Here is a 26345-nt window from a genome sequence, read left to right on the forward strand (position 1 = left end):
GACACCTGAAGAGAGGTGATCATGAAAATCATGGGGACTGGAGAAGGGAAAGGTTATAAAATGCTACTTGGGCCTAACCCCTAGAGCTTTCAAGGTATTTTCCCAAGTTTTGTCTAACTTACTTCCTCCAGCTACGTATATTCAAAAGATAACATCCTTTTCATTAATTTGTGACAGATTAAAAGGAGATCAAAAATTTCTAACAGACAACAGAACCAACTTTAAGTTTAGAAAATACCCCAAGCTTTATTTAAGACCAACCAAAATTCTGTTTGGTAAAAATATAAGTCATTCATTCAATTTCCTTTTCCCTGGCATAACTGAATTTGATTTTTATAACAAAATGTTTTATAAAAACCAAATGTTCATATGCAAAAAACTTCTTTTACATTACTGGTTATATTTAATAGATTAACTGTATAGAAGGATAATTGTACAGTTGATATAAAAAGTCTCTGAGCCAGAGTTCTGACATTTTAATAAATTCCTTTCCTAAGTACTTTCCTTATAGATTATATATTCTTTCCATGGGTTTACAAGGCTCTTTAGCAATATTCTTGAGTCCACCAGTTAGGGATGTTTTACCTTTGAAGGGAAACATTAGTATACAACATCCAAAGCAGGTATTTAGGGCTTTTCTCTGCTGAAAGTCAGCAGAATTCATTAAAGGTCTACAGATACACTACTCCAAAGAAATAGTAAGAGATCCACAATATTTATGGTGGTGTTTGTTCAGTGTATCTGCATAGCTGCTTGAGTTGCTCCTCAATTTCCAAACCAATACTCCAGCTCTAAGATGTCACACCTAATAAGAAAACAGACAAGACAGTATAGCAGTTTAAGTTCAACAGGGTGTTTTTATCTTCTGTCTTTTGTACCAGATTTCCTCTTGCCAGACAATAAATGTTTTGGTTTCATATCAAACACATGTCTATCAGCTTCTCCCTTTCTCCCCAAGCGATTCATCTTCCTCTGAGCCTTCTTCATAATGGTTTTAGCTTTCTTCACCATCTGTTGAGAAAATAAAATGTATTTTAGGATATTTCAAATTAAGATATCACTTATCCTTTGATATACAGGAAGATGTTCAAAGCAAAGCCAAACATCAGACAGAACCTATCAAAAAATGAAGTTTCTACAAAGGATATTTTCAACTCTATCAAATGACAGGCACAGCAGCCTTCCTCTCCAAGATATAATCTTCCCAAATAAAAGCATTCTCAGTAAGCACCTGCTTTATGCAAGAAATCATCATAGGCTTCCACTTTATGGGAGAGGTGGAATGGGAAGGCAAACAGACAAGAGATATTCAGGTGGATCTATCATAAGGTTGGGAGTCACAGTAAAGGTTTAGGCAAAATGATCTACAGAAATCTGAGGAAGGACAGAACATATTCAGCTCAAGACCTTCAGAAAAGGCAACTAGTTTGAACCTGGAAAGAAAAGAAGCAGGAACTGAGAAGCAAAGCCTCCCAAAAGGAAGGGATGATCTGTGCAAATGCTAGAGATGGAAGACTCTGTCAATTTCAGAGAAAGTCTTGGCTCAAACATAGCACACTGGAAGGAAGGTGAAAGAAGGCTGGAAAGGTAGTTAAACACAAGTCTTACTTAGGGATTCAAATAACAAATTAGCATGCTGGGGTTTTAATTGTTGTCAGAATGAACCAGATAAATCACTAATAGTCATTTATGAATTTTAAGAATTTGTTTCAAGTCTTCTTTCTCCTGCTGCCATTCCAGATTCTTTTTTAATCAACTGACAATATATAGTAGATTCGTGCTGATCATTCACACAGTTAAGTATAAAAGAATATAATACTATGATGGGTCCAACATATAGCCCATCTATGCCAAAACTGTTAGAAAACATGCCATTTGATAGTAAATCATAACAAAAGCAAGTTATCCAATCAACTTTATAAGTACAGAAATTGCCCCCAATATAATATACTTAACTTCTCCCTGAAAAGTCTGCTAGGCTTCCTTCATTCTAAAAGCACCCCTGATCCAAGTATTTTTTCCAGTCAGAACATCTACTTGTATTAATAAGTTCCAAAAATTTATTGTGTACAATGTAAAATAATCCCTTCAAGTTTCCAAAATGTCTCTAATCCTAATATTTAAGAAACTGAAGAACATGTTTCTATTCAACCTGGTCACATTTAATCCAATCCCTTCATCTTTATCTTTCCCCACAGAAGAATTCCAATTCTTTTAGTCAATCCTCATTGTTCAAGAAAAAGTCACTCTTCTTCCTCCCTTTCTCTGTTTAGGGAGCAGCAATCTTACTCCCTGGTGCCTTTAATTCCATTTTCTCACTTATAAGCAGCTGCTAACTGCTAGTGAATTGTCTATGATCATGAACAAGGTATTTACTCTCTAAACAACATCTGTAAAATAAAAGGAGGAGGGTGGAAGGGATTCAACAATCTCTGTTTCCTGTCAATTCTTCTTCTCCCATAATGGCAGGGAAGAACATAAGAGGAAGCACTACAGAAACTTCCTTCCCCACCTCAAGGCCTGCCACTGCAGCTACCAGAATTTCATAATGTATTTTAGACACAACAGCACTGTGCATAGAACTTAAAATTATACTGTTTTCTTCCAATTACTAAATCCAGGAAGTCTCAAATCTTGCTAATTAAAATGCAACTACACAGTGATCAACTCACGTCTCAGGAAAACAGTCAACAATTACACTGAGATCTTTTCGCTTGGATTGCAAGATTATTCAGAGCCCATCATATAAGCTGGGTCTATGAAACAAATAAGTCCATGTTTGATCGCTTCCACAGACTTACCTTATAGTACACTGGTACTGTCCTCATCTCTTCACTTTCCCTCACCCAACATAACCAATGCACCATCAAAGCCTGTGGCTTTCACCTTCATCACTCTTAGAGACAATGCCTTCTCCCACTCACTCAAGCCATAACCCTTCATCAATCACTTCTAGTGGCTCCAATACAAATATAAAGTCTTTTGTGTCACTTAAAGCTCTTCAATACCTAGTCTTCCTACATTTCCAATGTCCTCACACATTACCACTCTCCATGTTCTCTAGGCTGCTGGTAATACTGCTCTACCTGCAATCTTTGCACTGGCTTGGCCTTACCCTGGCTTCCTTCAAGACTCAGCTCAGATCTTACCTTCTCCAGGATTGTCCCTTGGCATGGGGTAGGAGGGAAAACTTACCATCTTTCTGGGCAGCCTATTCCCGAGTTCAAATTTCCAACTTCCATCTACTCCATGCGGACCTGCTCTTCTGAGGCCCTCTTTCACATGACAGTCCCTCAAAATCTCAAGGAGAGCTACTTCCATTCCCATTCCTTCCCAGTTTTCTCTTTTGTAAATTAATTTCTTCAACCCTGTACTGAAGGCCCTTCACTAGCCTGGTTGCCCCACTATGAATACTGCACAGAGTGACTTGTTCAAGTCATGTGGCAAATTATTTCCCTCCCCACTTTATCAACAAGCTTTACTAGTTTACTGCCTGCTAGAGCTTTCTCCCATAAAAAAATAACACCATTATTCATACAGAAATGTATCTTACCCTTTTCTAATGATTGCTACTTATATACAAGGAAGTCGTGGTGGTAGCTATGATTTACTTAATTGTTTTTCTTAATTAAAAGAAAGAACTCAATGGTGGTGGAAGCATATCAAGGAAGAATTTTGTAACACAAAAGACATCAACACAACTTTAATAAACGACACCCACCTTGGCATCTCTCAGACCAGAAACATCACGGGGTGGTCGTGAGCAACTGCGGCTTCGGCTTTTGGAAGTAGGAGGAACAGACTCTTCACGTTTGCGTTTCCTAGTAACACTCCGAGATCTTCTTGCCTGGGTGGCATAGTGGCTCTGAAATTTATAAAAATCAAAACCATTTAGAATTTCATGCCCTCAGGCATAATCCCAGTCACTCTTCTTCTTTCAATAACTCAAGAGGAAAATGTATTTCTAAAACCACATATTAAATTAGATTTGTTTAAAAGCTGAAGATAAAAGAACCAAAAAGAACCAAAAATAACCAATCCTTGGTTAATTATTAAATAAAAGTTTCAAACAGTTTTCCATACAACATGCAAACATTATATAACTAAGCCAGGTTTTTTCTTGAAATCTTGAAAAGTCATTCATAACTAAAGTTTTTACACATCATTTCCTTTATTTCAGAATTTTCTTTTATATGAGCTATAACATTCCAGTGACATAAGATCACAAGATTCTGATGGAAAAGAGACTTTAGAGGATAAAACTGACTGGCAGAATGCTTGCACTATATCAGAAAAACAATACGTATGTATACGCACATACAAAGCAAACATCAAGTACAAATTGTAATTTCAAGTGTCAGTGAGGCACAAAGAAGCAGAAGACCTAGAAAAGCCTCATGGGAGAAGAGCAGTATCCTCAGTAGAAATGGGGAAGTTATAACATAGGTCTCAAAAAATTGTGAAACAATTAATAAGCATCTCTCTTGCAAAACTTAGAACAATTTTAAGATTACGGATCACAGATTTAGAAGTTATGGGTTGTAGGTCAACTTCCTCATTTTACAGATGAAAAAAATTAAGCCAGTGTTGTTAAGTGACATGTTTGTTCGTTGCTAAAGAAGACCATGCCATCAGAGAAATAATGACATGACTTGCACTTGACTTTGTTTTGAGTGAGGAAGGGCTATGCAGGTCACCAGCCTCACTTCCCCTCCAGAGCCATCTGAATTCAGTGACCAGATATTCATCAGGATGACTGGAGATGGTCTAGGATGAGGCAGTTGAGGTTAAGTGACTTGACCAAGTTCACACAGCTAGTGAGTGTCAAGTGTCATTTGAACTCAGGTCCTCCTAACTCCTGCACTGGTGCTCTATCCATTGCACCACATAAACGCCCAAGCAAAACTGAAATGTGAAATCAGGTCTTCTGGGACCAGTTCTCATGTTCTTTGTATAAAATCAAGATACCTTACCCAGAGAATGAAGAAATTTTAGAATTTTCATTTAAAGTAACTAACAAAAATTTAGTGAGGAACGGTGAAGTATTTTAGGAGAACTCATTTTACTCAGCACAGTATGCGAAAGGGAGAAAGACTACTTCACAAAGCAAATACAATACTTAGGAGCAGAAAGTTATTTTCTTGCAAACTTGCTATTCTCCCCTTTTTTTAAATAATATTTTTCCCCAATTACATGTAAAAACCATTTTTAACATTCATTTTAAAAAAATTTTGAGTTCCAAATTCTATCGTTCCCTCTCCGTCCCCCTTCCCTGAGAGGATAAGCAATCTGATATGGATTATTCTGGGGCAATCATGTGAAACATTTCCATATTAGTCATTTTGTGGAAGAAAACTTGGACCAAAAAAAGAGAGAAAATGAACAATAATATGCTTTGGTATATATTCAGCCTTTATCATTTCTTTCTCTGGAGGAAGACAGCATTTTTTATCATGAGTCCTTTGGAATTGTTCTTAGATCATTGTATTCATCACAAATATTGCTGTTACAGTGTACAATGATCTGGTTCTGTTCATGTCACTCTGCATCTATTTATGTAAGTCTTTACAATTCTCCCCTTTTTAAATGAATACCCTATCTACTGATGATTTGGGTTTCATGGAAGTAAGCATGGGTTCCTGAAGCCAGCTAGCACGGGGTAAACACTGGCAGAAAGGCTTCAAGTACAACCCCAAATGTGGATTATACTCAAATTATCACCTGAGAAGCAGCCTAGCTAAGCCCAGGATGAAACAAAGGGGAGCCACAAAGCATGGAAGAAACGCTATAATCTGCAATGGTGAAGGGAACATCCACACCAATGAAATCACAGGATTGTATTACTGAGTAGATTTCCATATGAACACAAAGAACTAAGAATTGTAGAAAAATATCTTATCATACAAGTAGCAGTATGGAAACTTCTTAACAGAAAATTTTAATAATACAAATAGAGACCTTTTTATTACACTGTAAAGGTCTAAACTGTAGCCACTGCAAAAAGAAGGTTCTAAAACGCACAAGTCTTCGTACAATTTTCCAAATACTAACCAACAATTGTAAACAACTGGTTTCTGAAAATACTTGCCCTCCTAGATCACTAGTATATATGATATCCTCAAGTGTGTTTGAGTAAACAGACCCTGACAACTGCTAAATTAGGCCTATATTCTATAAGAAAAAGAACAGTATGATTAATAGGCTTAAAATCAGTCATTTCAATTATTTAATGAGCTGTGAATAAAAGAAGCAATCTCAAATTATCATCTTTTAAGAAGCTCTATGCTTAAAATAAATATTGTGTGACTAATGGAAGATTATTCTCCTTTTGTCCTTTTGTTCCCATTGAAAGGAAACACCTCTATCTCATTCACATTTCTCAGAAAAATTCTTGGCTTTTCATACAATACATTACCCACTCTTTATACACCAAACCACCCACACACACTTACATCATCTTTGTCATCCATGTCAATACCAAGGCTGCGCATCTCATTCTCCAATGTTTTCCGTTGAACCTGGCAAATAAAATAGTTAATAATGCTGAGTTACATACTTAATTCAATTTTGGGAAAGCACAGAAGACACTGCTAACCTATTTGTGCAAATCAGAACATTTCTTCAAGGTCAATGGGAAAAAAGTTGGTATCATTTTTTAGAAACAATCTATGAAACAAATTCTTCTACATGTCTATTTCTTGAAAAAAGCTAACATTTCAGAACAATTGTAAACTATCCATTTCCACAGCTGTCCACTTACGAGGACTCATACGTGGACAAGTGGTATCACAGGAAGGAAAATGAAACATGGCCAATAAACACGGACTGGTCAAGAATCAAAGGCCTGGGAAGGCAAAGGTGGAACTTTTTTCACAGTCATAAATTGAAGATAAGGGTTTCAGAAAAGAAACAGACTTGGAGATGAGCAAAGTGAGGCCTAAAGAAATTAGCTACTTGTCCAAGAATACACACAGGTAATAAATGACAGGTAATTATCTGAAACTAAGCCTTCTAATTCCCAATACAGTGTTCTACTACAACAGGCACCAAGACATAAATTCAAACTGTATTAGAGATTTAGAAGAATGTGATTCATGACTAAAATACAGCAACAGAAGGTATATGGGGTGAAGTAACACTTTGTATCAAGAAGATAAAATTGTAAGAGGAAACCCAGGAAATGAAAGGAAGATGCTCCTGATCATCTGACTATGAAGTCACAGATAATGGGTTGGGAAACATGTCATAAACCCGATACCAAAGTAATAGGAAACTCAGTTGTATCTAGGGTAGTGTGTGCGCACTCTCTCTGCTAAAAGCAGAACAGCTGATAGAAATTCTTGACTGGTCTGCATGATTTCATTTCTCCAAAGGTGGAGGATGTAATTAAGGACTGCTATCCTGGACCTGACTGTGACCTGGTTGCTATAGCAGACATGATACTCCATCTTAGAGTGTGTAAGAAAGAAGAAAAGTAGTCTGACATGCCTGGCAGATATGGGGAGAACAAGAAGCTCTCAGAGACAGGACAGGTACGATCCTACTGAAGAAAACTAAAGAATGGCAAAGACCTGTAAAAAAACAACAACAAAAAAAAACCAAATCCACCAGAAGTACTAATTGTCAGAATGAGATGAGTCTAGCAATGAAAGGAAAGGACTACAAAAAGACATTTTTCAGGTGTCACAAGGACCAAAAGGAAGATCAAAGAAGAAGCAGAGCAGTGTCTTGAGATGGAGTTCTGCTAAGGAATGATGAAAGCAAAGTAAATGTAATCTAATTTTATTCTCTTTTCTCTATCAAGAGAAATATTTCAGATTGGAAAGGATAGAGAAAAAAATTGTTCATGGGAGCTTGAAACCAAGTAAATGAGGTGACAGTGAAAAGAACATCGATCTGCCCTTAATGAGTGAAATTTATAAAGTACAACACTCAATCATCTGCAGAGCGATAATAATTGAAACCAAGGGAGCTGATAAGGTCACCAAGTAAGAAAGTTTAAACTCCATCTTAGAGTGTTTTGTTTTCTTAAAGAACAATGCTTCCAGATTAAGAAAAAAAAGTTATAATCTTGAAAGTGATTTATCTGAAATGCAGAATAAACTGTGGGTTGACTTTGGAATTCAGTAAAGACTAAAAAAAATATAAAGAAATGAAGAATAAGTAAAGGTATTAGTTACATAGAACACAGAAAACGAAGCAGTTCAAAGTAATATTGTAACTATTAACACTAAACCTGATTCCTGGCCATAAATACTAACCGAATTGTGAACTCTCACGTCAATACAGAAAGGTATTTTATAAAGTTAGAAGACAATCCATTATCAAGATATTTTTTATTTAAGACTTACCTTTTTAGCAGTTCGAGGCATTCTGGGTCCTGACTTATCTTTCTCTTTAGACTGCAGAATTTTCAATTTCTTTTTCTCACGAATTTGTTTCGCCAACTGGTGAATTTCTATCATTTCCTCATCTTCAGTTTCTGATTCACTGTCATACTCTCCAGCGGCTTGTCTTAGCTCTTCCTCTTTCTCTAATTCTTTCAGTTTCTTTGATAAACAAAAAAATTTAATTTGAAGAAATTAAGGTTTAAGATTAAAAATAATGCCAGAAAATTTTGCTTCAGAACCATCTTCCCATACGTAAACATGTAAGAGGACACAAAGGACTATGTATTATAGTCTAAGCTAATCACAATAGCCAAGACAGGTTTTACCCTGTGTTTAAAAGATGAAATTAGACCACAAAAAATGTTACACAGAGACACACACACACACACACACAGAGACACACACACACACACAACTTTTATTCAAGCTACATAAAGTTCTACCAGAATAAAGTTCTACCAGAATACAATTAGACCATGTCACTACTCCCATTTTTTCAAATTTGCAGGAAATAATTTACTTCAATAGGAGTAAGAGTAAACTTGGAATTCCTTCTCCCCTTTCATCATCCCAATGGTTCCTACTCGCACTCTCTGTTTTACTACTGACATTTTAAAGCACTATAAACAGAGTACTTCTTTCAATTAAATCTATCTGAATTTCATCCCTTTAAATCAACATACTTTCTAGTTCTTTTAATTTGATGATATAAAAATAATTCACATTTCCAATGATACTTTAAAAAGGAAAATAACGAAAATTTTCAGGTTAGAGCAATACTAACACAGCATAATCAGACCAGAAGATTTGGGTCACACCTCCTTGAGCAACAGAGAGCAGAAGGACTAATTCATTATTATGCATGAGGCAACTTTCATAAAGCTACAAACGAATCAGAAAAGAATGACTGTTCACCCCCAAAACTGCTAAATTCATGTAGATTATAGCTTTAGGGCAATGTCTCTAGAAAGATAAATTAATCTTACAAAGTATACAAAGCAGTATCTTAACAAAAACCAGTGCAAAATACTATAATTGTTAATATTTTACAGATGAGAAAATTAAAGTTCAGGAAGAAATTAAGTGACTTGCTCAGTCAAAATACTGGAGAGAGTAATGCCAGAAGCCTTTCCATGATCTTTCTTTTTTAAAACTTATTTTAAAATATCCAAAACAGATATCTGTCTACAAATAAGGGAACACACCAAAGGGAATATAACATACCAACATCAAAAAGTGACAAACTCACCTCCATGATGTCTGGGTCAATATAATCAGCTATGTTATGGCCTTCCCAGATTTCTGGTATTTTATCATATTTTTCAGATGAATTCATTAGATCCCAATATTCTAGAGAAAAATTTGAAGAAAAGAAAATTTGATAATATTCTTACAACTACATAAAAGTATATGCTTAATATGAGCATCATTAGCATTCTTAATGGAACCTAAACGATTTCTATTTTGAGCAAATGCCCTAAGAGGCTTTACCTTTTCTCCACATACTTTTTTCTTGCATTAATGAAAGCTTTCTCCTCATGACAGAGCTTCCCATGAAATCCTAAAGAGAGTGACCATCCCTCCCACTCACAGAGCAAAGCAGATGAGGTTGGCATACCTAGTACTTGCTTCCACATCATATTTCACCATCCTCTCAAGCTTTCCTCTTCTAAGTGGGGAAAAGTCTTATTTTTTTATCCTCTCATTCTCCTATAACCTTTGTCTGTGTGTTCGTCCTTCATTCCCGAAGAAGACCGTGCCATCAGAGAAATAATGACATGACTTGCACTTGACTTTGCTTTTTGAGTGAGGGAAGGTTGTACGGTCACCAGCCTCACTTCTCCTCCAGGGCCATACTATTCTCTTAAATACACTCATCACCTCAATCTCCACCGCACAAACATTAATCATAACCTCATTTAAAACTACTAACTACCAAAATTAAGTCAGAAACATCCTTTTTGGACTACAATTTCCTCCCTAATCCACCTGATCTCACTCCTACGAACATGTATCTTCTCATTCTTCAGAATACCTAGGTTCTGGACTTTCCCTAGTCTCCTAGTTCATCTCCCTGATTTTTTTTTTTTCGCCTGCCTCTACCCAGCTACAAAGACCTCTGTGAGCAAGAATTCAAGTCTGTGCTCTCTAGTACCCTAAAATATCTCATGCTATTGTCTTTCCCCCAGTGTCTACTTTGCCAATTCCTAACCCCAAGTACCATCACTGTATTTCTAGACTTCAGTCTCTTAACTTCTAAGAAGAACTTCTGGACAAAATTACAAATCCCCCAATGTGCCCTAAACGATACTGGGAAACCAACCCTAACAGACTCAACAGTTTTTTGAAACAACCGTTCCAAATCTTTTCTGCTTTTCTTCCCAACTCCCAAACATGCTACCACCTCCCCCTCTTCAGAAGACCTCAACTATTTTCTTGGATTAAGGGGTTTCCAATGAGTTTTCTCAAATGCTCTTCTCCACCTCAAATTTTAGTCTTTCACCATTTTAGGCAAAAAAGTAAAGTTTTCTTCTATGAGACTCTATTTCACATTTTTACTTTGTCAGGCATAATTCAAATTCAACGTAGCATTTGAATGTCTTCTAATACCACTCGTACTGTACTTACTCTGAAGATCCAAAATATAATCATCTCCCAATTCCAGCTCAAGATCTCGTTCCTAAAGTAAGAAAATAAAGTTATCTACAAAGTTGGCTATAAAAGCCAAAATTTTCACAGCCCAAAATAATCAGCCTTATTTTCTCTTTCAAGCCCACAGAGTGTGAGTTATGGTCCCTCCAGGTCAGAGAAAGGAGTTAAATCAAAATCTTAACCCCACCACCACAATATGATAGTTTCTACATTTATGGAACCAACAAAGCTCCTACAAAGAGACATACCCTTTTCTTTTTGGGTGCATCAATTTCCATTCTCTTCTTGCGTGCTATTACACCCTCAGGAATGAATGGTGGCCTCTCCTGGAAACATAATTTTGAAGTATTACACTTAGAAATATTTTGAGGAATTGTGATTTCAGGAACATGATGACACATTACAGCACCATAAGAATCAATGAATAAGAAAAAATAAGGATAGGAAAATTTAAAAGCTAACAAATTGTTAACTAAGGAGAACCAAAAAAATTGAACAGACAATACCTATAATAGTTATCATTTTATGATACTTTTAAGACTTGCAAATTCTTTATATAGTCAATCAATAAACATTTCTAGGTGACTACTATGTGCCATGCTCTGAGCTAAACACCGGTGGCATGTTATTTTTGGTGTTCAATCATGTCCAACTCTTTGTGACCTTATTTGGGGTTTTCTTAGCAAGGATATGGGAGTGGTTTGCATTTCCTTCTCCACTTTGTTTTCCAGATGAGGAAACTGAGGCAAACAGGGTTAAGTGACTTGCCCAGAGTCACACAGCTAGGAAGTGTCTGAGGCCACATTTGAACTCAGGTCCTAGTGACTCCAAGGCTAGTTCTCTATCCACTGCACGACCTAGCTGCCCCACCAGTGATATAAAAAGATTCAAGAGACAGTCCCACATCCCTCAAGGAGCTCACATTCTCATGGAGGAGCTCACAAGATACTATCTCATTTGACCTTCACAACAGCCATGTGAGGTAGGTGCTATTATTATTTTCATTTTATAAATGAGAAAACTTGAGAAGTAGTAGGGTTAAGTGACTTGACCAGAGACCACAGCTAGTAAAAATATGAGCAAGGATTTAAACTAGGGTCTTTTGGACTCCAAATCTAATATTCTATCTACTGTACCACTTATCCCTATGTCAGGCCTGTCCAACACACGGCCCATAGGATGCTTGCCGTCCACCAAAGCTGCTCATGGGTAGTATATTGTGCAGGCCTGTTTTACATCCTCTATATTTTTTTGCACGCTGCCCAAAATCCCTCAGTGGGCCACATGTTGTGCAGACTTGCACCGTGTAAATCAATGTAAATAACAATTACAACCTAAACAAAATTCAAACGCTGTATAATTATAATGACTAAGACTGATTCCCCAAAAGACAAAATAAGCACAGCTCCTCTTCTGTGCAGTGGTGTGGGAACCCAGCATATACTTTGAGACTCAATCAATATGTTTAGCTTTGTGGAACTTTTTTTCTACCTTTTAAAAAAAATTTTGTTACAAGGATTGGCATGTTACATAGAGGAGATACTTGGAGAAATCCAGGTCATTTAAAAAAAAGACATAAATAAAATCTTTTAAAAGATATTTCTTGTTATATTTTCATAAATTTCTCCTCTATTGTATTAAATTATCAATTATATGCCCAAAAAGTAAATTTCTGAACCTCTTTCTCTTGGAATGCGAAATTACAAAATTCACATTAACAAACCACTGCACATACCAATAATCATTTATTCAATCCAAGTCAACGTGATAATCTTACTCCCAAAGCCCTTTAAAGAAATAAGTTTACCTTATCATCTCTTTTGTTTGGTATTGCTAAATGCAATCTGTTCAGTACTTCATTCACTTTATTTCCTTTCATTTTGATCTCAACTCGATGAGTCAGAAGTCTGTCACAAGCCTAATAACATATGAAGAAAACACAAAATCTAAGCAAGAGATAAAGTTAAAGACTGTACTAACAAAGCAAGAAAATACGAGACTCAAACCTTCCACTAGAGTTCAATTAAGATACAAGCAGTCCCTGGCTCACAAACAAAGCTGTTTCCAAAAGTTCGCTAGTTATTTATTCAGAACTCAGGGACAAGTGTTCCCTTAGAAATAATCTTATTAACAGTGGTTAGAGCATAATCCACAAGATCCTGTTTAATCAATTCAGTTACTGAAACACCAACAGTCCTATGTTGTTGGTTAAGGAAAAAGGAAGCTTATAGTGAGGGACAAGAGAACAAAAAAGGCAGCTTCTCCATTCTGAGCATGAGAGACCACTGCAAGGCCAAAGTCTCAAAAACCGATAAACAGGTTTCTGCCATCTCCCTGGCCCTTTCCATACTACTCTCATCAAAAAGCTGGTGTCCTTCAGCTGCACTAAGAGCCCCAGTTCACCACCTGCCTGAGGCCTCTCCATTCCCAAAATGTCCTCCGTGCTGAAGTTTCTCTATTTTAGAATTCAACTCCTATTCCCTGCCCAAAGTTAAGGCATCAGGAAAAAAAAAAAAATTAAAATCTAATTGAACTCATACTGTTTGAATAAATGGTGGCCTCCTAGCCTTACCAGAACATTTTAAGGGCAGCTCCCACAAAATGATTAAGATTTTTTCCCTTTCTCCTACTCATTAAAAATCATAGTTTCTCTGAAAAGTTTTTTCCACCCCCTGCAACAAGAGCTGCCAGGGCAAAGTGTCCCAGGGCTGGGAGAACAGGAGGGAAGGACAGCATAGACAAGCCATGTCTGTGGTCAAGTCAAAACAAGCACAGACAAGTCATATCTGCTGGGCCATTTGCAAAATTGGAGAATGCCTGCAATTGAAATCTGCTGATTTTCATTTACATCACTCAATCAGAAAAAATCCCAGGGGTTTTGGGTTCTTTCTTTGATTCTTTGACATTTCAATGATTTCTAAATATTAAACAACCACTGATGTCATTACTCTTCTCTCCATGATATAAACCCTAGCTCATTCCCTTCCTCTTGCTTAGTATATCAATGGTCTTTATATTTGACTACTATAGCAAGTTACAGCACAGAGGTTCTAAATATTATGGAAAATTGTTGTCACTCCTTTATGCTAAAACCGACCAGAACTATTTACCTAAACAGCAGGGCTTCACACATATCTAAGAGGCATCAGAGATGTGACAATGCTTTAAGAAGCTCAAACTGCCTCAAAGACAATGCCATCAATCATCGTTAGGAGGTTCAGATACTCAGTTCACAAGTCAAAAAAAAAAAAAAAGACTGTGATACTACTGTAGGAAGATACTGACCTCTGTTTTAACTTTAATAACACCTTCTTCAGTCAGGGTACTCGTCTCTATGACAGGAAGTCCTTCAGCTGCCAAATCTGAAAATATTTTCTGGAAATATATAGAAAAACAGAATATCAGTAAATTATTTCCAGGTCATTACCTAGAACAGCAACTCCTACCTGTGTTCAAAAACATGAAATGTTAATTACTCTCAAGGCTACATAGTTGTAAAAATACCAACTATATTCAGCAGAATTTCTCTAAGTTCAAACACCCACTTATTTTTTACTAATCAAAACACAAATTATTAAGTTGGAATAAGATTCTTAAAGTAATAAAGGAATAAAGATTCTTTTTACAACCAACTCCAAGGCATTGTCCAAGAAAGAATAAGAAGAAATGAAAATGTTCTGAAAACTGAACCGTGCCTCAAAACAGACAGTTATTACCTGGTCATCTTCTGGGAGTTCAGATATTCTCTTCACATCACATTTATTTGCTACAATAATAAGAGGCTGATAAGAAAGAAATAAGAAAATCAGTATCTTGTTCTTTCATTATAAAGTAACAGCTTTATCCAACCTTAGTTATCAAACATACTTTATTAGCAAAAAGTGGCTTAATATTTTTAAAGAGCTCCAGCTGTTCTTCCAGACTGTGCCCACACTGCTCAGACAGATCCATGACATAGAGCACAGCAGCACGAAGGTGAGCCAATGCTGTTATAGCCTGCATTTCAATGGTGTTCCTATCTTCCAGAGGGTGATCCAGAATCCCTGGGGTGTCAACCACCTAAAAATAAGAAATAATTGTTCCCAGACTTTCACAACCTTCTGTGGTGCCTGTATTTTCTAATTACAGAATCTCAGACCTTACAAGTCATTTAGACCAATGTCCCACCCCATGCAGAAATTCCCTTTATGACATCCTTGACAGGTATGTTATACAACTTTTCTAAAACATATCTAGTGAAGGGGATGCCACCTCAAAAGGCAGCCTGAATATGCTCATATTATAGTAACGACCTCAACGTACTAGTCAACAACAAAAAAGTTTCTTTACGTACAAACTCCTCCCCACTGTGAACTAGATTCTACCCATCATGCATAGCTGAGGGTCTTTTAAAAATAAGAACAAGATTCTATATTCTATCTAAATTTAATCAAGATAAAATTTAATAGGAAAGACAAGTGTTTTGTATAGGGCACTAGCATGTAAATTATCTCTGATTAATAAGAGCTCTCACCTGCCAACGCAAATATCTATAATCCATGTGCCCTACAAACAAAGATTTGGTTGTAAAGGCATAAGGCTGCACATCCACATCTGCTCTTGTCACCTTAAAATAAAACACAATCAGAATTTATTTTCATTCTTCAAGCAAGCAGAAATTATATATTTCTTTTCTATAAGCAACCTAAATGATACATGCAAACTACTGAATAATTCCATTTTCTAAAGTGATAATACATATAATTACAATAACTCTTTCCCTGTCACACTCAGGTTTATACCAGATATCATGTTCAAAGTAAATTAATGCATACATATCATGGGCATAATATCAAAGCTGAGACAGCCCTAGAGTTCAAAACATTCATATACTAAACAACATACTAAGGAATTCAATTCCCTTCCTGTAATATCGATGAGTGTATTTGAAGTGACTACAGCCTAAGTTCTTTAAAATATATTTTTTAAACAGGAGGTCACAAGAAATTTCTAAGCTGGCATTTTCCTCTTGGTGCCTGAAGTATTTCCTAGATCACACGCTGGCCCCATCCTGATGGGATCCCAATTATTTCCTCAAAGTATAGATTTATATGAAACACAAAACAAAAAAACCTCATCTTTACCTGGTTTACATCATAGTTTATGAAAGCAGTTTTCTCATTTTAACCTAACAGGATAAGTAACATACACATCCCTATCTCCATTTTAAAATATGAAGGAACTGAACTCTGGCCAACATCACACTGGTAAAATGGCAGAAGTAGGTTTGAAACCCAAAGTTCTTTCCACTACATCACTTTGTTTAATATCTATTATTACAGTGCCGAGAACTATAATAATATTAAGTTAGGTTCCAGTGAGAGATTAATCAGGTTTGTGGTTGTTCATTCTTCATTTTCGAAGAGGACCAATGACATCAGCAGGGTGATGTCCTGACTTGCAAGTAAACTGGATTTAAGGGAGGCAGGACTGTGCAGTCATCAGCCTTACTCTCTCCTCCAGTCATCAGAGTCCAAGACATAGGTCAGAAAGACTGGAAAAATCAGGTTTAACAGAAATTTTTTATACTACTTGGGGTAATATCAAACAATAATATTTCTAGCAGCCTGGTAGAACTTCTTTAGCTAGTATAACTGGGATCTTAGTTGTATATCAAAAACAACAAATAAATACATAACAGACCGACCTTATTGATGAAACTGGATTTTCCAACATTTGGATACCCACACAGAAGCAGAGTCCGAGTATTTGGGTCAATTGTTGGCAGACGGGATAAATGCTGACGAACTATTAAAAGTTCAAAGTGAGTGTGCTTAATTATATTCATTAACAAATGAAACATAAACGTGACAAATTAGGAAACATTTACTAGAAAATCACAGGTGCCATTTTTTTAAACTTGTAGGTACTAGAATGGGAAAAACACAAGAAATTATATGCTTTTAAATAACTTTGGTTACAAAGGCCAAGAAGAAGGAATATCAAGTGTGAGGTAGAGGTAACAGTGAAAAAAACTATTTTACCTAACAGTACTTTCATGAATCCAACTAAGATTTTTTATTAATCTGAAGGTGTACTATTAATTTCTAAAGATATTAAACAACAAAACTGTAAATATATCAAAGACAGAGTTGAATGAGATCCGTGTGTGTGTATATATATGTATATATATATATATATATATAGATTCATATCTGTATTAGTGATAGAGATGCTTTAAAAAAAGGGGGCAGATCAACTGAACATTTAGAGAGCAGAATGAAATTCTGAAAGGGACAAAGACAAGCAGAGCAGTGTTGGCACTATTATTAATTTTAATATTTTCTAAAAAAGAAACAGTTTCACATAAAACCCTCTTTTTCTATGCTCCTTCAACATAGAAATGTTCATTTCTGGATGTTAAAATCATAATAAAAAAAGGAAAATTGAAAAATATATTTTAAGATGTTTACGAGGTTTAACGGCTTTGCCAGAGTATTGAACAAGAACCCTCAGAGTAAGTCCTCCTCCAATGTCTCACTGTGGCATGGACGTGGCCCAGGGTTCTTTTACAGTTTCTGCCATTTAAGCACAAGTTCTGAAGGTCCTATACTTCACTTCATCACGGCCCTGAAAGGCCAAGAAACCTCAAAAGGATTGGTGTATGATAGGCCCAGCAATGGGCTGTTTGTTACTGAAAGATCAGCCTAAGTTTAAAGAGGTTCCATCAGACTGGGTGTAGGATGATTTGGATGATTTTTTTTAACCACATTAACTTTCAAAACCCTCTACAAAACCACAGAAACATACAGTTCTGCTATAATGTGACACATGCTTCCCTAAAAATCACTACACTCTACCAAAACAACAAAGCTTATGGGGAAAACTGGGCTGGGTCACAACACTCAAATTCAGTTCCAGTGGAAGCCAGCACAATCATGACACCAAGGAACTCCAATCATGGGGATTCTAGTCACCAGCGTCAGCCACTGTTTCATGAGGGATCACTCTATAGCCAGGAACACACAGAAACAATACGATGCTACCTTCACTAACCTGAACTGTGTCTGTGAAGTGCCTTGGGGGTGGCAAGGGTCAAAGAGGTCTGGTCATCATCAAGTCTGTCCTGATATTAGTCAATCAATAAAAATTTATTAAATTCCTACGATAGTGCCAGGCACTATGACAAGCACTAGGGATACAAAGAGACAAAAGACAGTTCCAGGAACTCTCAATCTAGTAGGCGCAGGGAGTAACAGACCTGATGAGAGAGTTCTCTGTCTTCCCTTTCACACTTGCCTCTCCCCGCCTTCACCTCTGTGTTATTCGCCCTCATCCTCAGTAGATCTCTTCTCATCCTGAGTTGAGGAAGATGACTGCCACGACATTTTCCCCAAGTTAGAGTAAGACATCTCCTCTTCCCACAGGCTCCATGGCAATGTCCCTTGCCTAACCCACCTACAGAGGTCCCATTTCAACCCCTCCCCCTCCTCGTGGATGCCTGGAAACTGTGATTTTCCTTAATGAAAAAATCATGCATAATCAAATGCAAAATTCATTTTATGTTCAAATTGTTCCCTAATATGTCAATTGTGATGGAACAAATTCACCTTTTAAAAAGAAATATTATAGTAGAACTGCCTATGTTGTGATCTGTATTAGGAGCCACCAATGAAACATAAAAACAAGGAAATACTGAAAGTCACCACTGAAAGACACACAATAAAAAACTTACCATGTCAGTAATCAATATTTTAGTTTTCCCCAAAATTTATTTATTTGTTTTCAGTTTTGAGCAATCACTTCCATAAGTTCCAAATTTTCTCCCCTTCCCTCCCCCTCAGTAATCAATATTTTACAATAACTACATTATCAGTGTATGTACTTCTTGAGTGAAGCAGTTCATGTCCTTCTACATATAAATGTAGATGGTTTAACGGTGTGAGGAGCTACTACATGCAACCTTCCTGTGATAGGACCCCCAAATTGAGCAGTTATCTGGTCTTTAGGAAGAAAGTCACAGTTTATCAAAAGAACTATGGTCTAAGCTTTTCCAGTTTGGCAGCAGCTGCCTAAGCTCTGACACAATGAGAATCAGAGGAGGATTCTAGCTGAAGACTGATAATGAAATTAGGAATTCGCTCTCAGCACATTATGTATATTTCAAACATGACAGAAGCATCTATAATTTTGCCCGTGTTTACCCCACTCCATCAATGCAAACAGCAACATTTCTATGCTTTGATAGAAGGCTTTGGGGAGTTGCTGTGGTCAAAAAAAAGAAAAAAATCACAGCCAATCAGGAAAAGAGTTTTTGAGTTAAGGTAAGCTGGTCCCCAGATACTTTAAGTGCTTTTTTTCAGCTCACTGGTATCCCTAGGTAGGACTTTGTTGGAGACAGTTCAAACTCAGGAAATTTAATTTAAACAAGATTAAAAGTTTAAATAAAAACTGGTTTACCTATACAATACATACCTTGTTCCAAATACTCCAGACTCTGTTTCTGTCTCTTGATAATTGTACACATACGCCCCAGGGCTGCACGTTTGAGCTGCTTGCAGCGGTACAAAGAATCTCCATATTTCATAAGTCGTACATAATCTTTGGCAACGCTTTGCAAAAGAAAAAAGTTACACCAGTTTTTTCACTTATGGCAATGCTTTGTTGGAAACACTAAAAAAAACTAAGAAAATAAGATGTCTTACTTGTCTACTAGATTTTTGGCGATATTAATTTGTCCTAAGGCCAACTTGTAATGATCCTTGTCATAAAGAACATTCATCAAATCAGCATAAAATGGGTGGATATCCTATAACATAAATAAAGAAGATTAATTGCCACTTCTGAAAATTAGTTTTATTACCACTCTTTTCCCAAACTAATCTAATATCAACTTTCTATATCAAGTTAAAATTCCCTTTCTCTCCTCCCCACCTCCGAATCTCTTCAACCACATCCCCACCCCTCACCCCAATTAAGGCCATCAGCAGATCCCAACCACAGAATCATGGAAGCCTTCAATGAAGAGGTTAAATTTTCAACCAGGTCTTAAAAAACAAAGTTCACAGATAAAAAGAAATCATATATAGGGTTATCATGAGGTATATACAAAGGCACGATGATTGAAACTAGAACATTTTTTAATGATTTTGTGAGTCCTCTGATCATCTTTACCCTCTTTCTCTCCCTCTCTCTCTCTCCTTTTTTCCCCCACCTCTTCCCTCCTCACTCCCAGTTTGTGTGTCATGGTTTGCAAATGTCCACATTAATGCTTTTCATCTATTTTTTTCTCTCTTCTAATAATTCTCTCTCCAAAATTTAATAGCATTCTGAATTCTGAATATAGCAGATTCTCAATATGCATGTGAACTGACTCAACTTTTTCAATAAATTTTTTATTTAGATGGTGCAGTAAAAATATAGAAAAATACTGAAGAACATATTTGCTTAAAAATCTGAATTCACCTGAAGTTATTAAAACTAACCAATTTAACCTCAAACATGAGTTTCCTGAAATGACCAAGAAAAGGAGACACTTCATGATCATAAAATTTTGGTGCTATGAACTTCAATCACACTAAGAATACAACATGAACATGTTTTTAAGGCTCTACATAGCTTACACTGAAAGGAATAAGATATTTTATGAAACCACACAAGTGAAATCCATATTTTTAGTCACCTTACCTTTAAATGCCTCTATCTCCACTGTTCCTATGAATTCCCTTTCCCAATAAATCCCTTTGTCCTTGTCTCAGTGCTTCTTTTCTATTTTTTTTTTTCAGAGCAAGCTGATAGGGAGGGACAAAGAGACTTCTATACTTCATCCCTACTTTCAGATAACAACAGAACATGTGTTACATTCTGCCCTCTTCCTACCATCATAATCACTTCCATTAAAATATTTCCATTTCAGAAATAAGGAAATTTTGGTAAAAAGAGGCTGACTCGCCTAGGATCACAGATTTAATAGTGTCAAAGAAAAGAATAGAACACATATCTCATTACTCCAAGTCCAAAGCTTTCTTCACTATATCATGCTGTGTTCCTGTTAACAATCGAGGCAAAAAAAAAAAAAAAAAAGCTTTATAAGTTAATGCTTTATTGATCACTTTCTTCCGTACCACTGGAAGATATTTAAATGTAAGTTAAGCAAAAGAAGGTAGTTTACTCTAGTAAAAATTAATCTTGCAATATGACTGTCATCTCAAAAGAGACTGTCTGATCATTAATGATGATAGAATAGTAATCCAGCTTTGTATGTGTCTGAATTAACTTCATTGTCCATTTCTGGCCCAGCAGAGACTTTGGCTCATTGCCTCACTATATGACTAACAGGAGGAATATTTGTATTTCACCTCAAATAATCACAAGCTGGGTGACCTCTACCTCAACTATAAGATGAGAATAGTAACCACTTATCTCAGAGCTGCCCTGAGAATCAGACAAAGTATTTATAATGCTTTACAAATATTAAAGTAACATAGAAACCGGCTATTATTAACACATGCCAGTTAAACACGTTTTTAAACTTTAAGACTGATATACTTTTCCAAGTTGTTTCTTAATCAAGCAGTTAGAAAATTATCCTGCTTTTCTGTCAGACTTTACAAAATTACATTCTGAAAAGTGAATACACATCATTGCAAAACAAAAATAAATAAATAAATAAATGTAATTGAATTACTTACATCCAATTTGGGGAAGTCAGTTAAAATCTGGTTGAGTCTATCATGGTAATTCTGCTGAGTGTATTTAACTTTCCTCATATAAAAATGTCTAATGCGGTGAATTTGGTAATGTTTATGAATGACTGTTGGAGTCTTTCGTTGAGTCTTCGATAATGTCAGGTCTATAAAATCCTGTAATCAAAGAATTTGGTGGATAAATTCAGGCTAAAAACTCTTTAATGTTACACATTTATCTAACTTCTTTTAAAAGAAAAATATTTCAAAGATAATGTATCATTTTTTCTTTTGGCAACAGAATACAATGCAATATTTTCATAAATGTGATCTAAGACATATTCTTTACATTTGTCTTTGGCTTTTATTCTTAAGGATATGTTTGGTGATGTAATTTGAAATACAACCTCTCAACACAATGACCAGAATGCCAGACCAGGAGTTAGGAAGCCCTGAGTTCAAATCCAGCCTCAGACACCCTCTTTGTCTCAGTTTCCTTTTCTGTAAGATAAAGATAATAATAGTATCTACTTCCTAGATTTGTTGTGAAGATAAAATGAGGTATTTGTAAAGCACTTTCTTTGAAAACCTTAGTGTTATGCAAATGCCAGCTAACTAATCTAATTCCATGTCCAACAATATGTAGTTAAAGGAAAAAAATCCAGTCTCTGAACCTGTTTCCATTTCTGTAAAATGGGGATAACACCTATAGTACCAAAACATGATAATGTATGTAAAGCACTTGGTAAACCTTAGTGCATTACAAACTATTAATAGCATTGTATAATCACCCTTTACAATCCTTTCACTGAAAATTTTTTTATCCAGTTTCTTTCTAATCTTTTATGCCCAAATGTCTAAGCACTGTGGTATATATTTTTTAAAAAACCAGCTAATCACATTCAGTTATCACATTGGTTTCATGGGGAAAAGTCTAAAAATGCAGAAGGATGACAATAAATTTGACTTAGGAACTATAGCTGAATTAAGAGTGGCAGCACAAACAGTGTAAAATGTACTGGGACAGGAGTCATGAGACATAGTTTCAAATCCCACCTCTGCTACTTGCTACCTATGTGATCTTTTGGTATGTCACTGAGCATCCCTGGGCCTTATTTTTCTTACCTACAAAATGAAGAGCTCAGATGAGCCAGTTTCTAAGATCTCTTCCAGTTCTAGATCTATAATCCTACAATTAAGTCCAATGTGGACAAATGTATGACAAAAAAAATATGCAGGCTTTACCCAAATTAATAAAGTAATATGTCCAGAACAGTTTCTCTCTTCTGGTTAGACCATATTTTAACAAGACTGACAAAATGCATCAAGATCCAAGGAAGGAAAAGAAAGATGGCAAAGGGGTCTATGTTCCATGAGGTAAAAGATAAATAGCTAAAAGAACTAGAAATGTTTCTTCTAGAGAAAATCGTCATCTCCCTCCGAAATAGACAGAAGGACTAGGAAAATGACAATTATATTAAAGTATTTGGAAGACTATAGAGAAGTGATTTAACAACAGAAAAATATGTGGAAGGCCTCTGTACAAGTTCCTTGTAGAAAATTCACAAATACAATTTCCATCTTTAGAACAAACTGTTTTTTGTGTATGTGATACACCTTCAAAAATAGGTGAGTGATGATTGTCTCTTAGTTATGGATAGTAAAAATACATAAAAGGTCATAGAAGGAAAACATTATTTGACCATTAAAACCTCAAAAATTTTAAGGAAATTACAGGGTATCTTTATTAAAAATAATTATACTTTTAGAAAACTGCCCTGGCACAGTTTCCCTATAACAAAAAAAAAAGAAACCCAAAAGATAGAGAATGATTACAATTATTATTGAATAATTATTTCAAAATCACTAAAAAATTTCTAACTATTTGGTGCTGTGCATATATTTTTGTCACAGATATTCTCATTTGATGTTGCTAAATCTACCACAAAGAACTAATTTGTGTTACAATGTTCAACGTGGAAGATATGAAAGAAACTATGTTCCCTATTTCAAACGTAAATAAATGAGATAATGGTGAGCATAACGTATCATGTTCACTTAGAGGATAGCACAAAGGACAAAATGTGGCCAAAATCCTTAATGTCATTAAGCAGCTATGGCTGTAAAATTAGAATAATCCACAGCATAACCAATTTAAAAGGGATTCTAGAAACCAACCTCCATCCTCATTTACAGATGAGGATACTGAGGCCCAGAGGAGTGATTTGCCCAAGTTCATATAGGGGCTAGAATTTGAAGTCAGGTCTCTTTCTACTGCACCATATTGCCAGAGCCTCTAAGTACCAATCAGACACTTGATCTATGCACAGAATAGGTGGGTGCTCCATAGGGTTATTCAGATGAGGTACCTACTTAAACAATCTGTGAAATATATATATATACGTATATATATATATATACGTATATATATACACATATATTTTCAATGAAGTCAAGAGCTTACGAATCAAACATATATTTCCCTATTTTCTGATGTGTATAAAATGTTACTGCTGATTGAATCCTACACACACACATCACACACACACGCCTCCTGAACGGCTCTTAAAAATTTCTCGGAAGATTTTTGCAGTACTAACTAGAACGATGGAGCTTCTGCTATTTTGTGTCTCCCTATATGATATGTTGACACTGTGAGCTCCAGAAAGCAGACTGTTTCACTTCTGTCATTGCACTCCGAGGGCCTCACACACAGTGAGTGTGGAATCACTGCTTGCTGACAAGCATGTAATCATCTCTAAAATTTACTCAACAACTAAATATACGGAATGAGGGGGTACTGGATTGGTCAGTCTCCAAGCTCCAAATCCCATCTTGTCCTTAATTTCTTATAAAACACAAAAACCACAGCTTTTTCACAGGGTGGTACTGTGAAAAGAGAGTTGCAATTTGGAACGAGGAAGGCTGGGTATGAATCCCAGTTCTGCCCCATTACCTGTGCTAACTTGGTCAAATCACTTAAGCCCTACTGACCTCAGTTTCCTCCTTTGGATGATGAAGTTAGATCAAAGTGTGTGGGATGGCTCAGGTCCCTACTTAAATTAATTACTCAGAGGCCTCTCAAAGTGATGACACAAAGTTTATTTACTAGATTCTCGAGAATCGGTACAATCCTACACCAGTTCATCTGGAGTAGGAAAGACAAAGACAAAGAAAAGGCAGTGATTTATATAGACCTGGACGCAAGTCCCTCCTCCCCCACTGACCATTATCCTCATTAGCTGAGAATATGATCTTACATTCTAGAGATAAAATCTAACCAATCCCTTTTGAAATGAAGACATCGAGGAATTATGTAAGTTTTATCCAATCATTGAGACCCTAATACACTACACAGTTTTATATCCTTATATGGAACTATTGTATTCTAAAAATATTGTAACCTTGAGCCTCTAGGTCTTACCTCACCCCTGGGAGAAGAATTACAATCTGAGAAGTCTTCACCAAACCTATTCCACTCAAAAGGTTCTTACTCTTTTTTTTCCTGCTATGGCCCCTCTGGAAGTCTGATGAAAACGATGTACCCCTTCCCTTCCCAGATAAGTGGAGCAGGGGCTAACTCTTGTTTTTCCCCATCCAAGTTGGGAGTACCCCTGAAATGCATGCACAGATCCCTTCTGAGCACCCCAGATTAATACCAACTCCTGGTCTACCCAATCTTCAGGGTCTCTGCCAGTTTTGAAACTAAGATCATGGGGCTTCCAGTTGAAGCACCCGTAACAAGAGGGGGTAAAATCGCAAGGTTCAAGATACACTGGCTTTGTCTTGGAAGAACCACCTTCCTTACAAGATCACTCACAACATTAATGATTGCAGGCCTAACAGCTAGCATTTGCACGGTGCTTTAAGGTCTGCAAAGCACTTTAACGTTGTCATTTTTTGTATCCTCACAAAAACCCTGGGCAGGAAATGTTATTACTATCCCCATTTTAGGTGAGAAAACTGAAGCCGACATAGATTACGTGATTTATCCAGGGTCATGCGGTCGGTCCTAAGGGAGTAAGCCTGGATGACCCCAGGGCCAGAACTCTGACCCCTGCGCCAAATCCTTCCGAAAAAAATCAATAAGGAAGAAGCGAGTCTAGCCAAGGAGTCCACGTAGACTCCGGCCCCCAGAGCAAAGGGGCACACCGGGGTCTCGGTTCGACTCCGCCGGCCTCGCCCCGACCCCGCGGTAGGATCGGACGCTAGGTCCCATCGGCACCGCTAGGTCCCACCGGCTCCGGCCTCCCCCAGTCCCTCCCCTCCCCGACGCCAGGGCCCGGAGCGGGGCCGCCGCGCACGTGTCACCCGCCCAAGCCGCTCACACACGTACGCGCGCGCCCGGCTCCTCCCCAGAGAGCAGCACGGACAGAGCGAAAGGGCCGAGGCACAAGACTTCTGAAGCCGCCAGACAAAGCCGTTACCTTGGCGGTGGGAACCACCATAATCTTCTTGAAGTTGTACAACGCCATGTTGCCAGCCGGCTCGCAGCCTGAGATCCGGAAGCAGGTTCGCAGGAAACGAACACAGAGAGAGATGGACCAAGAAGGGACTTCCGCTGACGTAGAGGATGCGTCGGGGACACGAGCTGCGCAGCCGCGAGAGTAAGCCAGAAGGCACTTCCGGCAGAGGGCCG

At 37.0% G+C, this 26345-nt stretch overlaps 1 protein-coding gene across 1 annotated transcript; it reads right to left on the reverse strand.

Annotated features, from left to right (window-relative positions):
- Window positions 1–220: 220 nt before the first annotated feature.
- On the reverse strand, window positions 221–26345 carry GTPBP4 (GTP binding protein 4). Its single transcript, XM_072652067.1, has 17 exons — window positions 26134–26345; window positions 21713–21883; window positions 19727–19830; window positions 19497–19633; window positions 16729–16829; window positions 15556–15648; window positions 14910–15101; window positions 14759–14824; window positions 14328–14417; window positions 12850–12960; window positions 11291–11368; window positions 11019–11070; window positions 9640–9740; window positions 8352–8549; window positions 6453–6518; window positions 3722–3865; window positions 221–1011 (listed from the first exon to the last, which is right to left on the reverse strand). Exons 1-17 carry the CDS (start codon window positions 26179–26181, stop codon window positions 859–861), a joined length of 1905 nt encoding a protein of 634 aa, XP_072508168.1. The 5' UTR covers window positions 26182–26345; the 3' UTR covers window positions 221–858.

Source organism: Notamacropus eugenii, chromosome 3, assembly GCF_028372415.1.
Source record: "Notamacropus eugenii isolate mMacEug1 chromosome 3, mMacEug1.pri_v2, whole genome shotgun sequence".
Lineage (NCBI taxonomy): Eukaryota > Metazoa > Chordata > Mammalia > Diprotodontia > Macropodidae > Notamacropus > Notamacropus eugenii.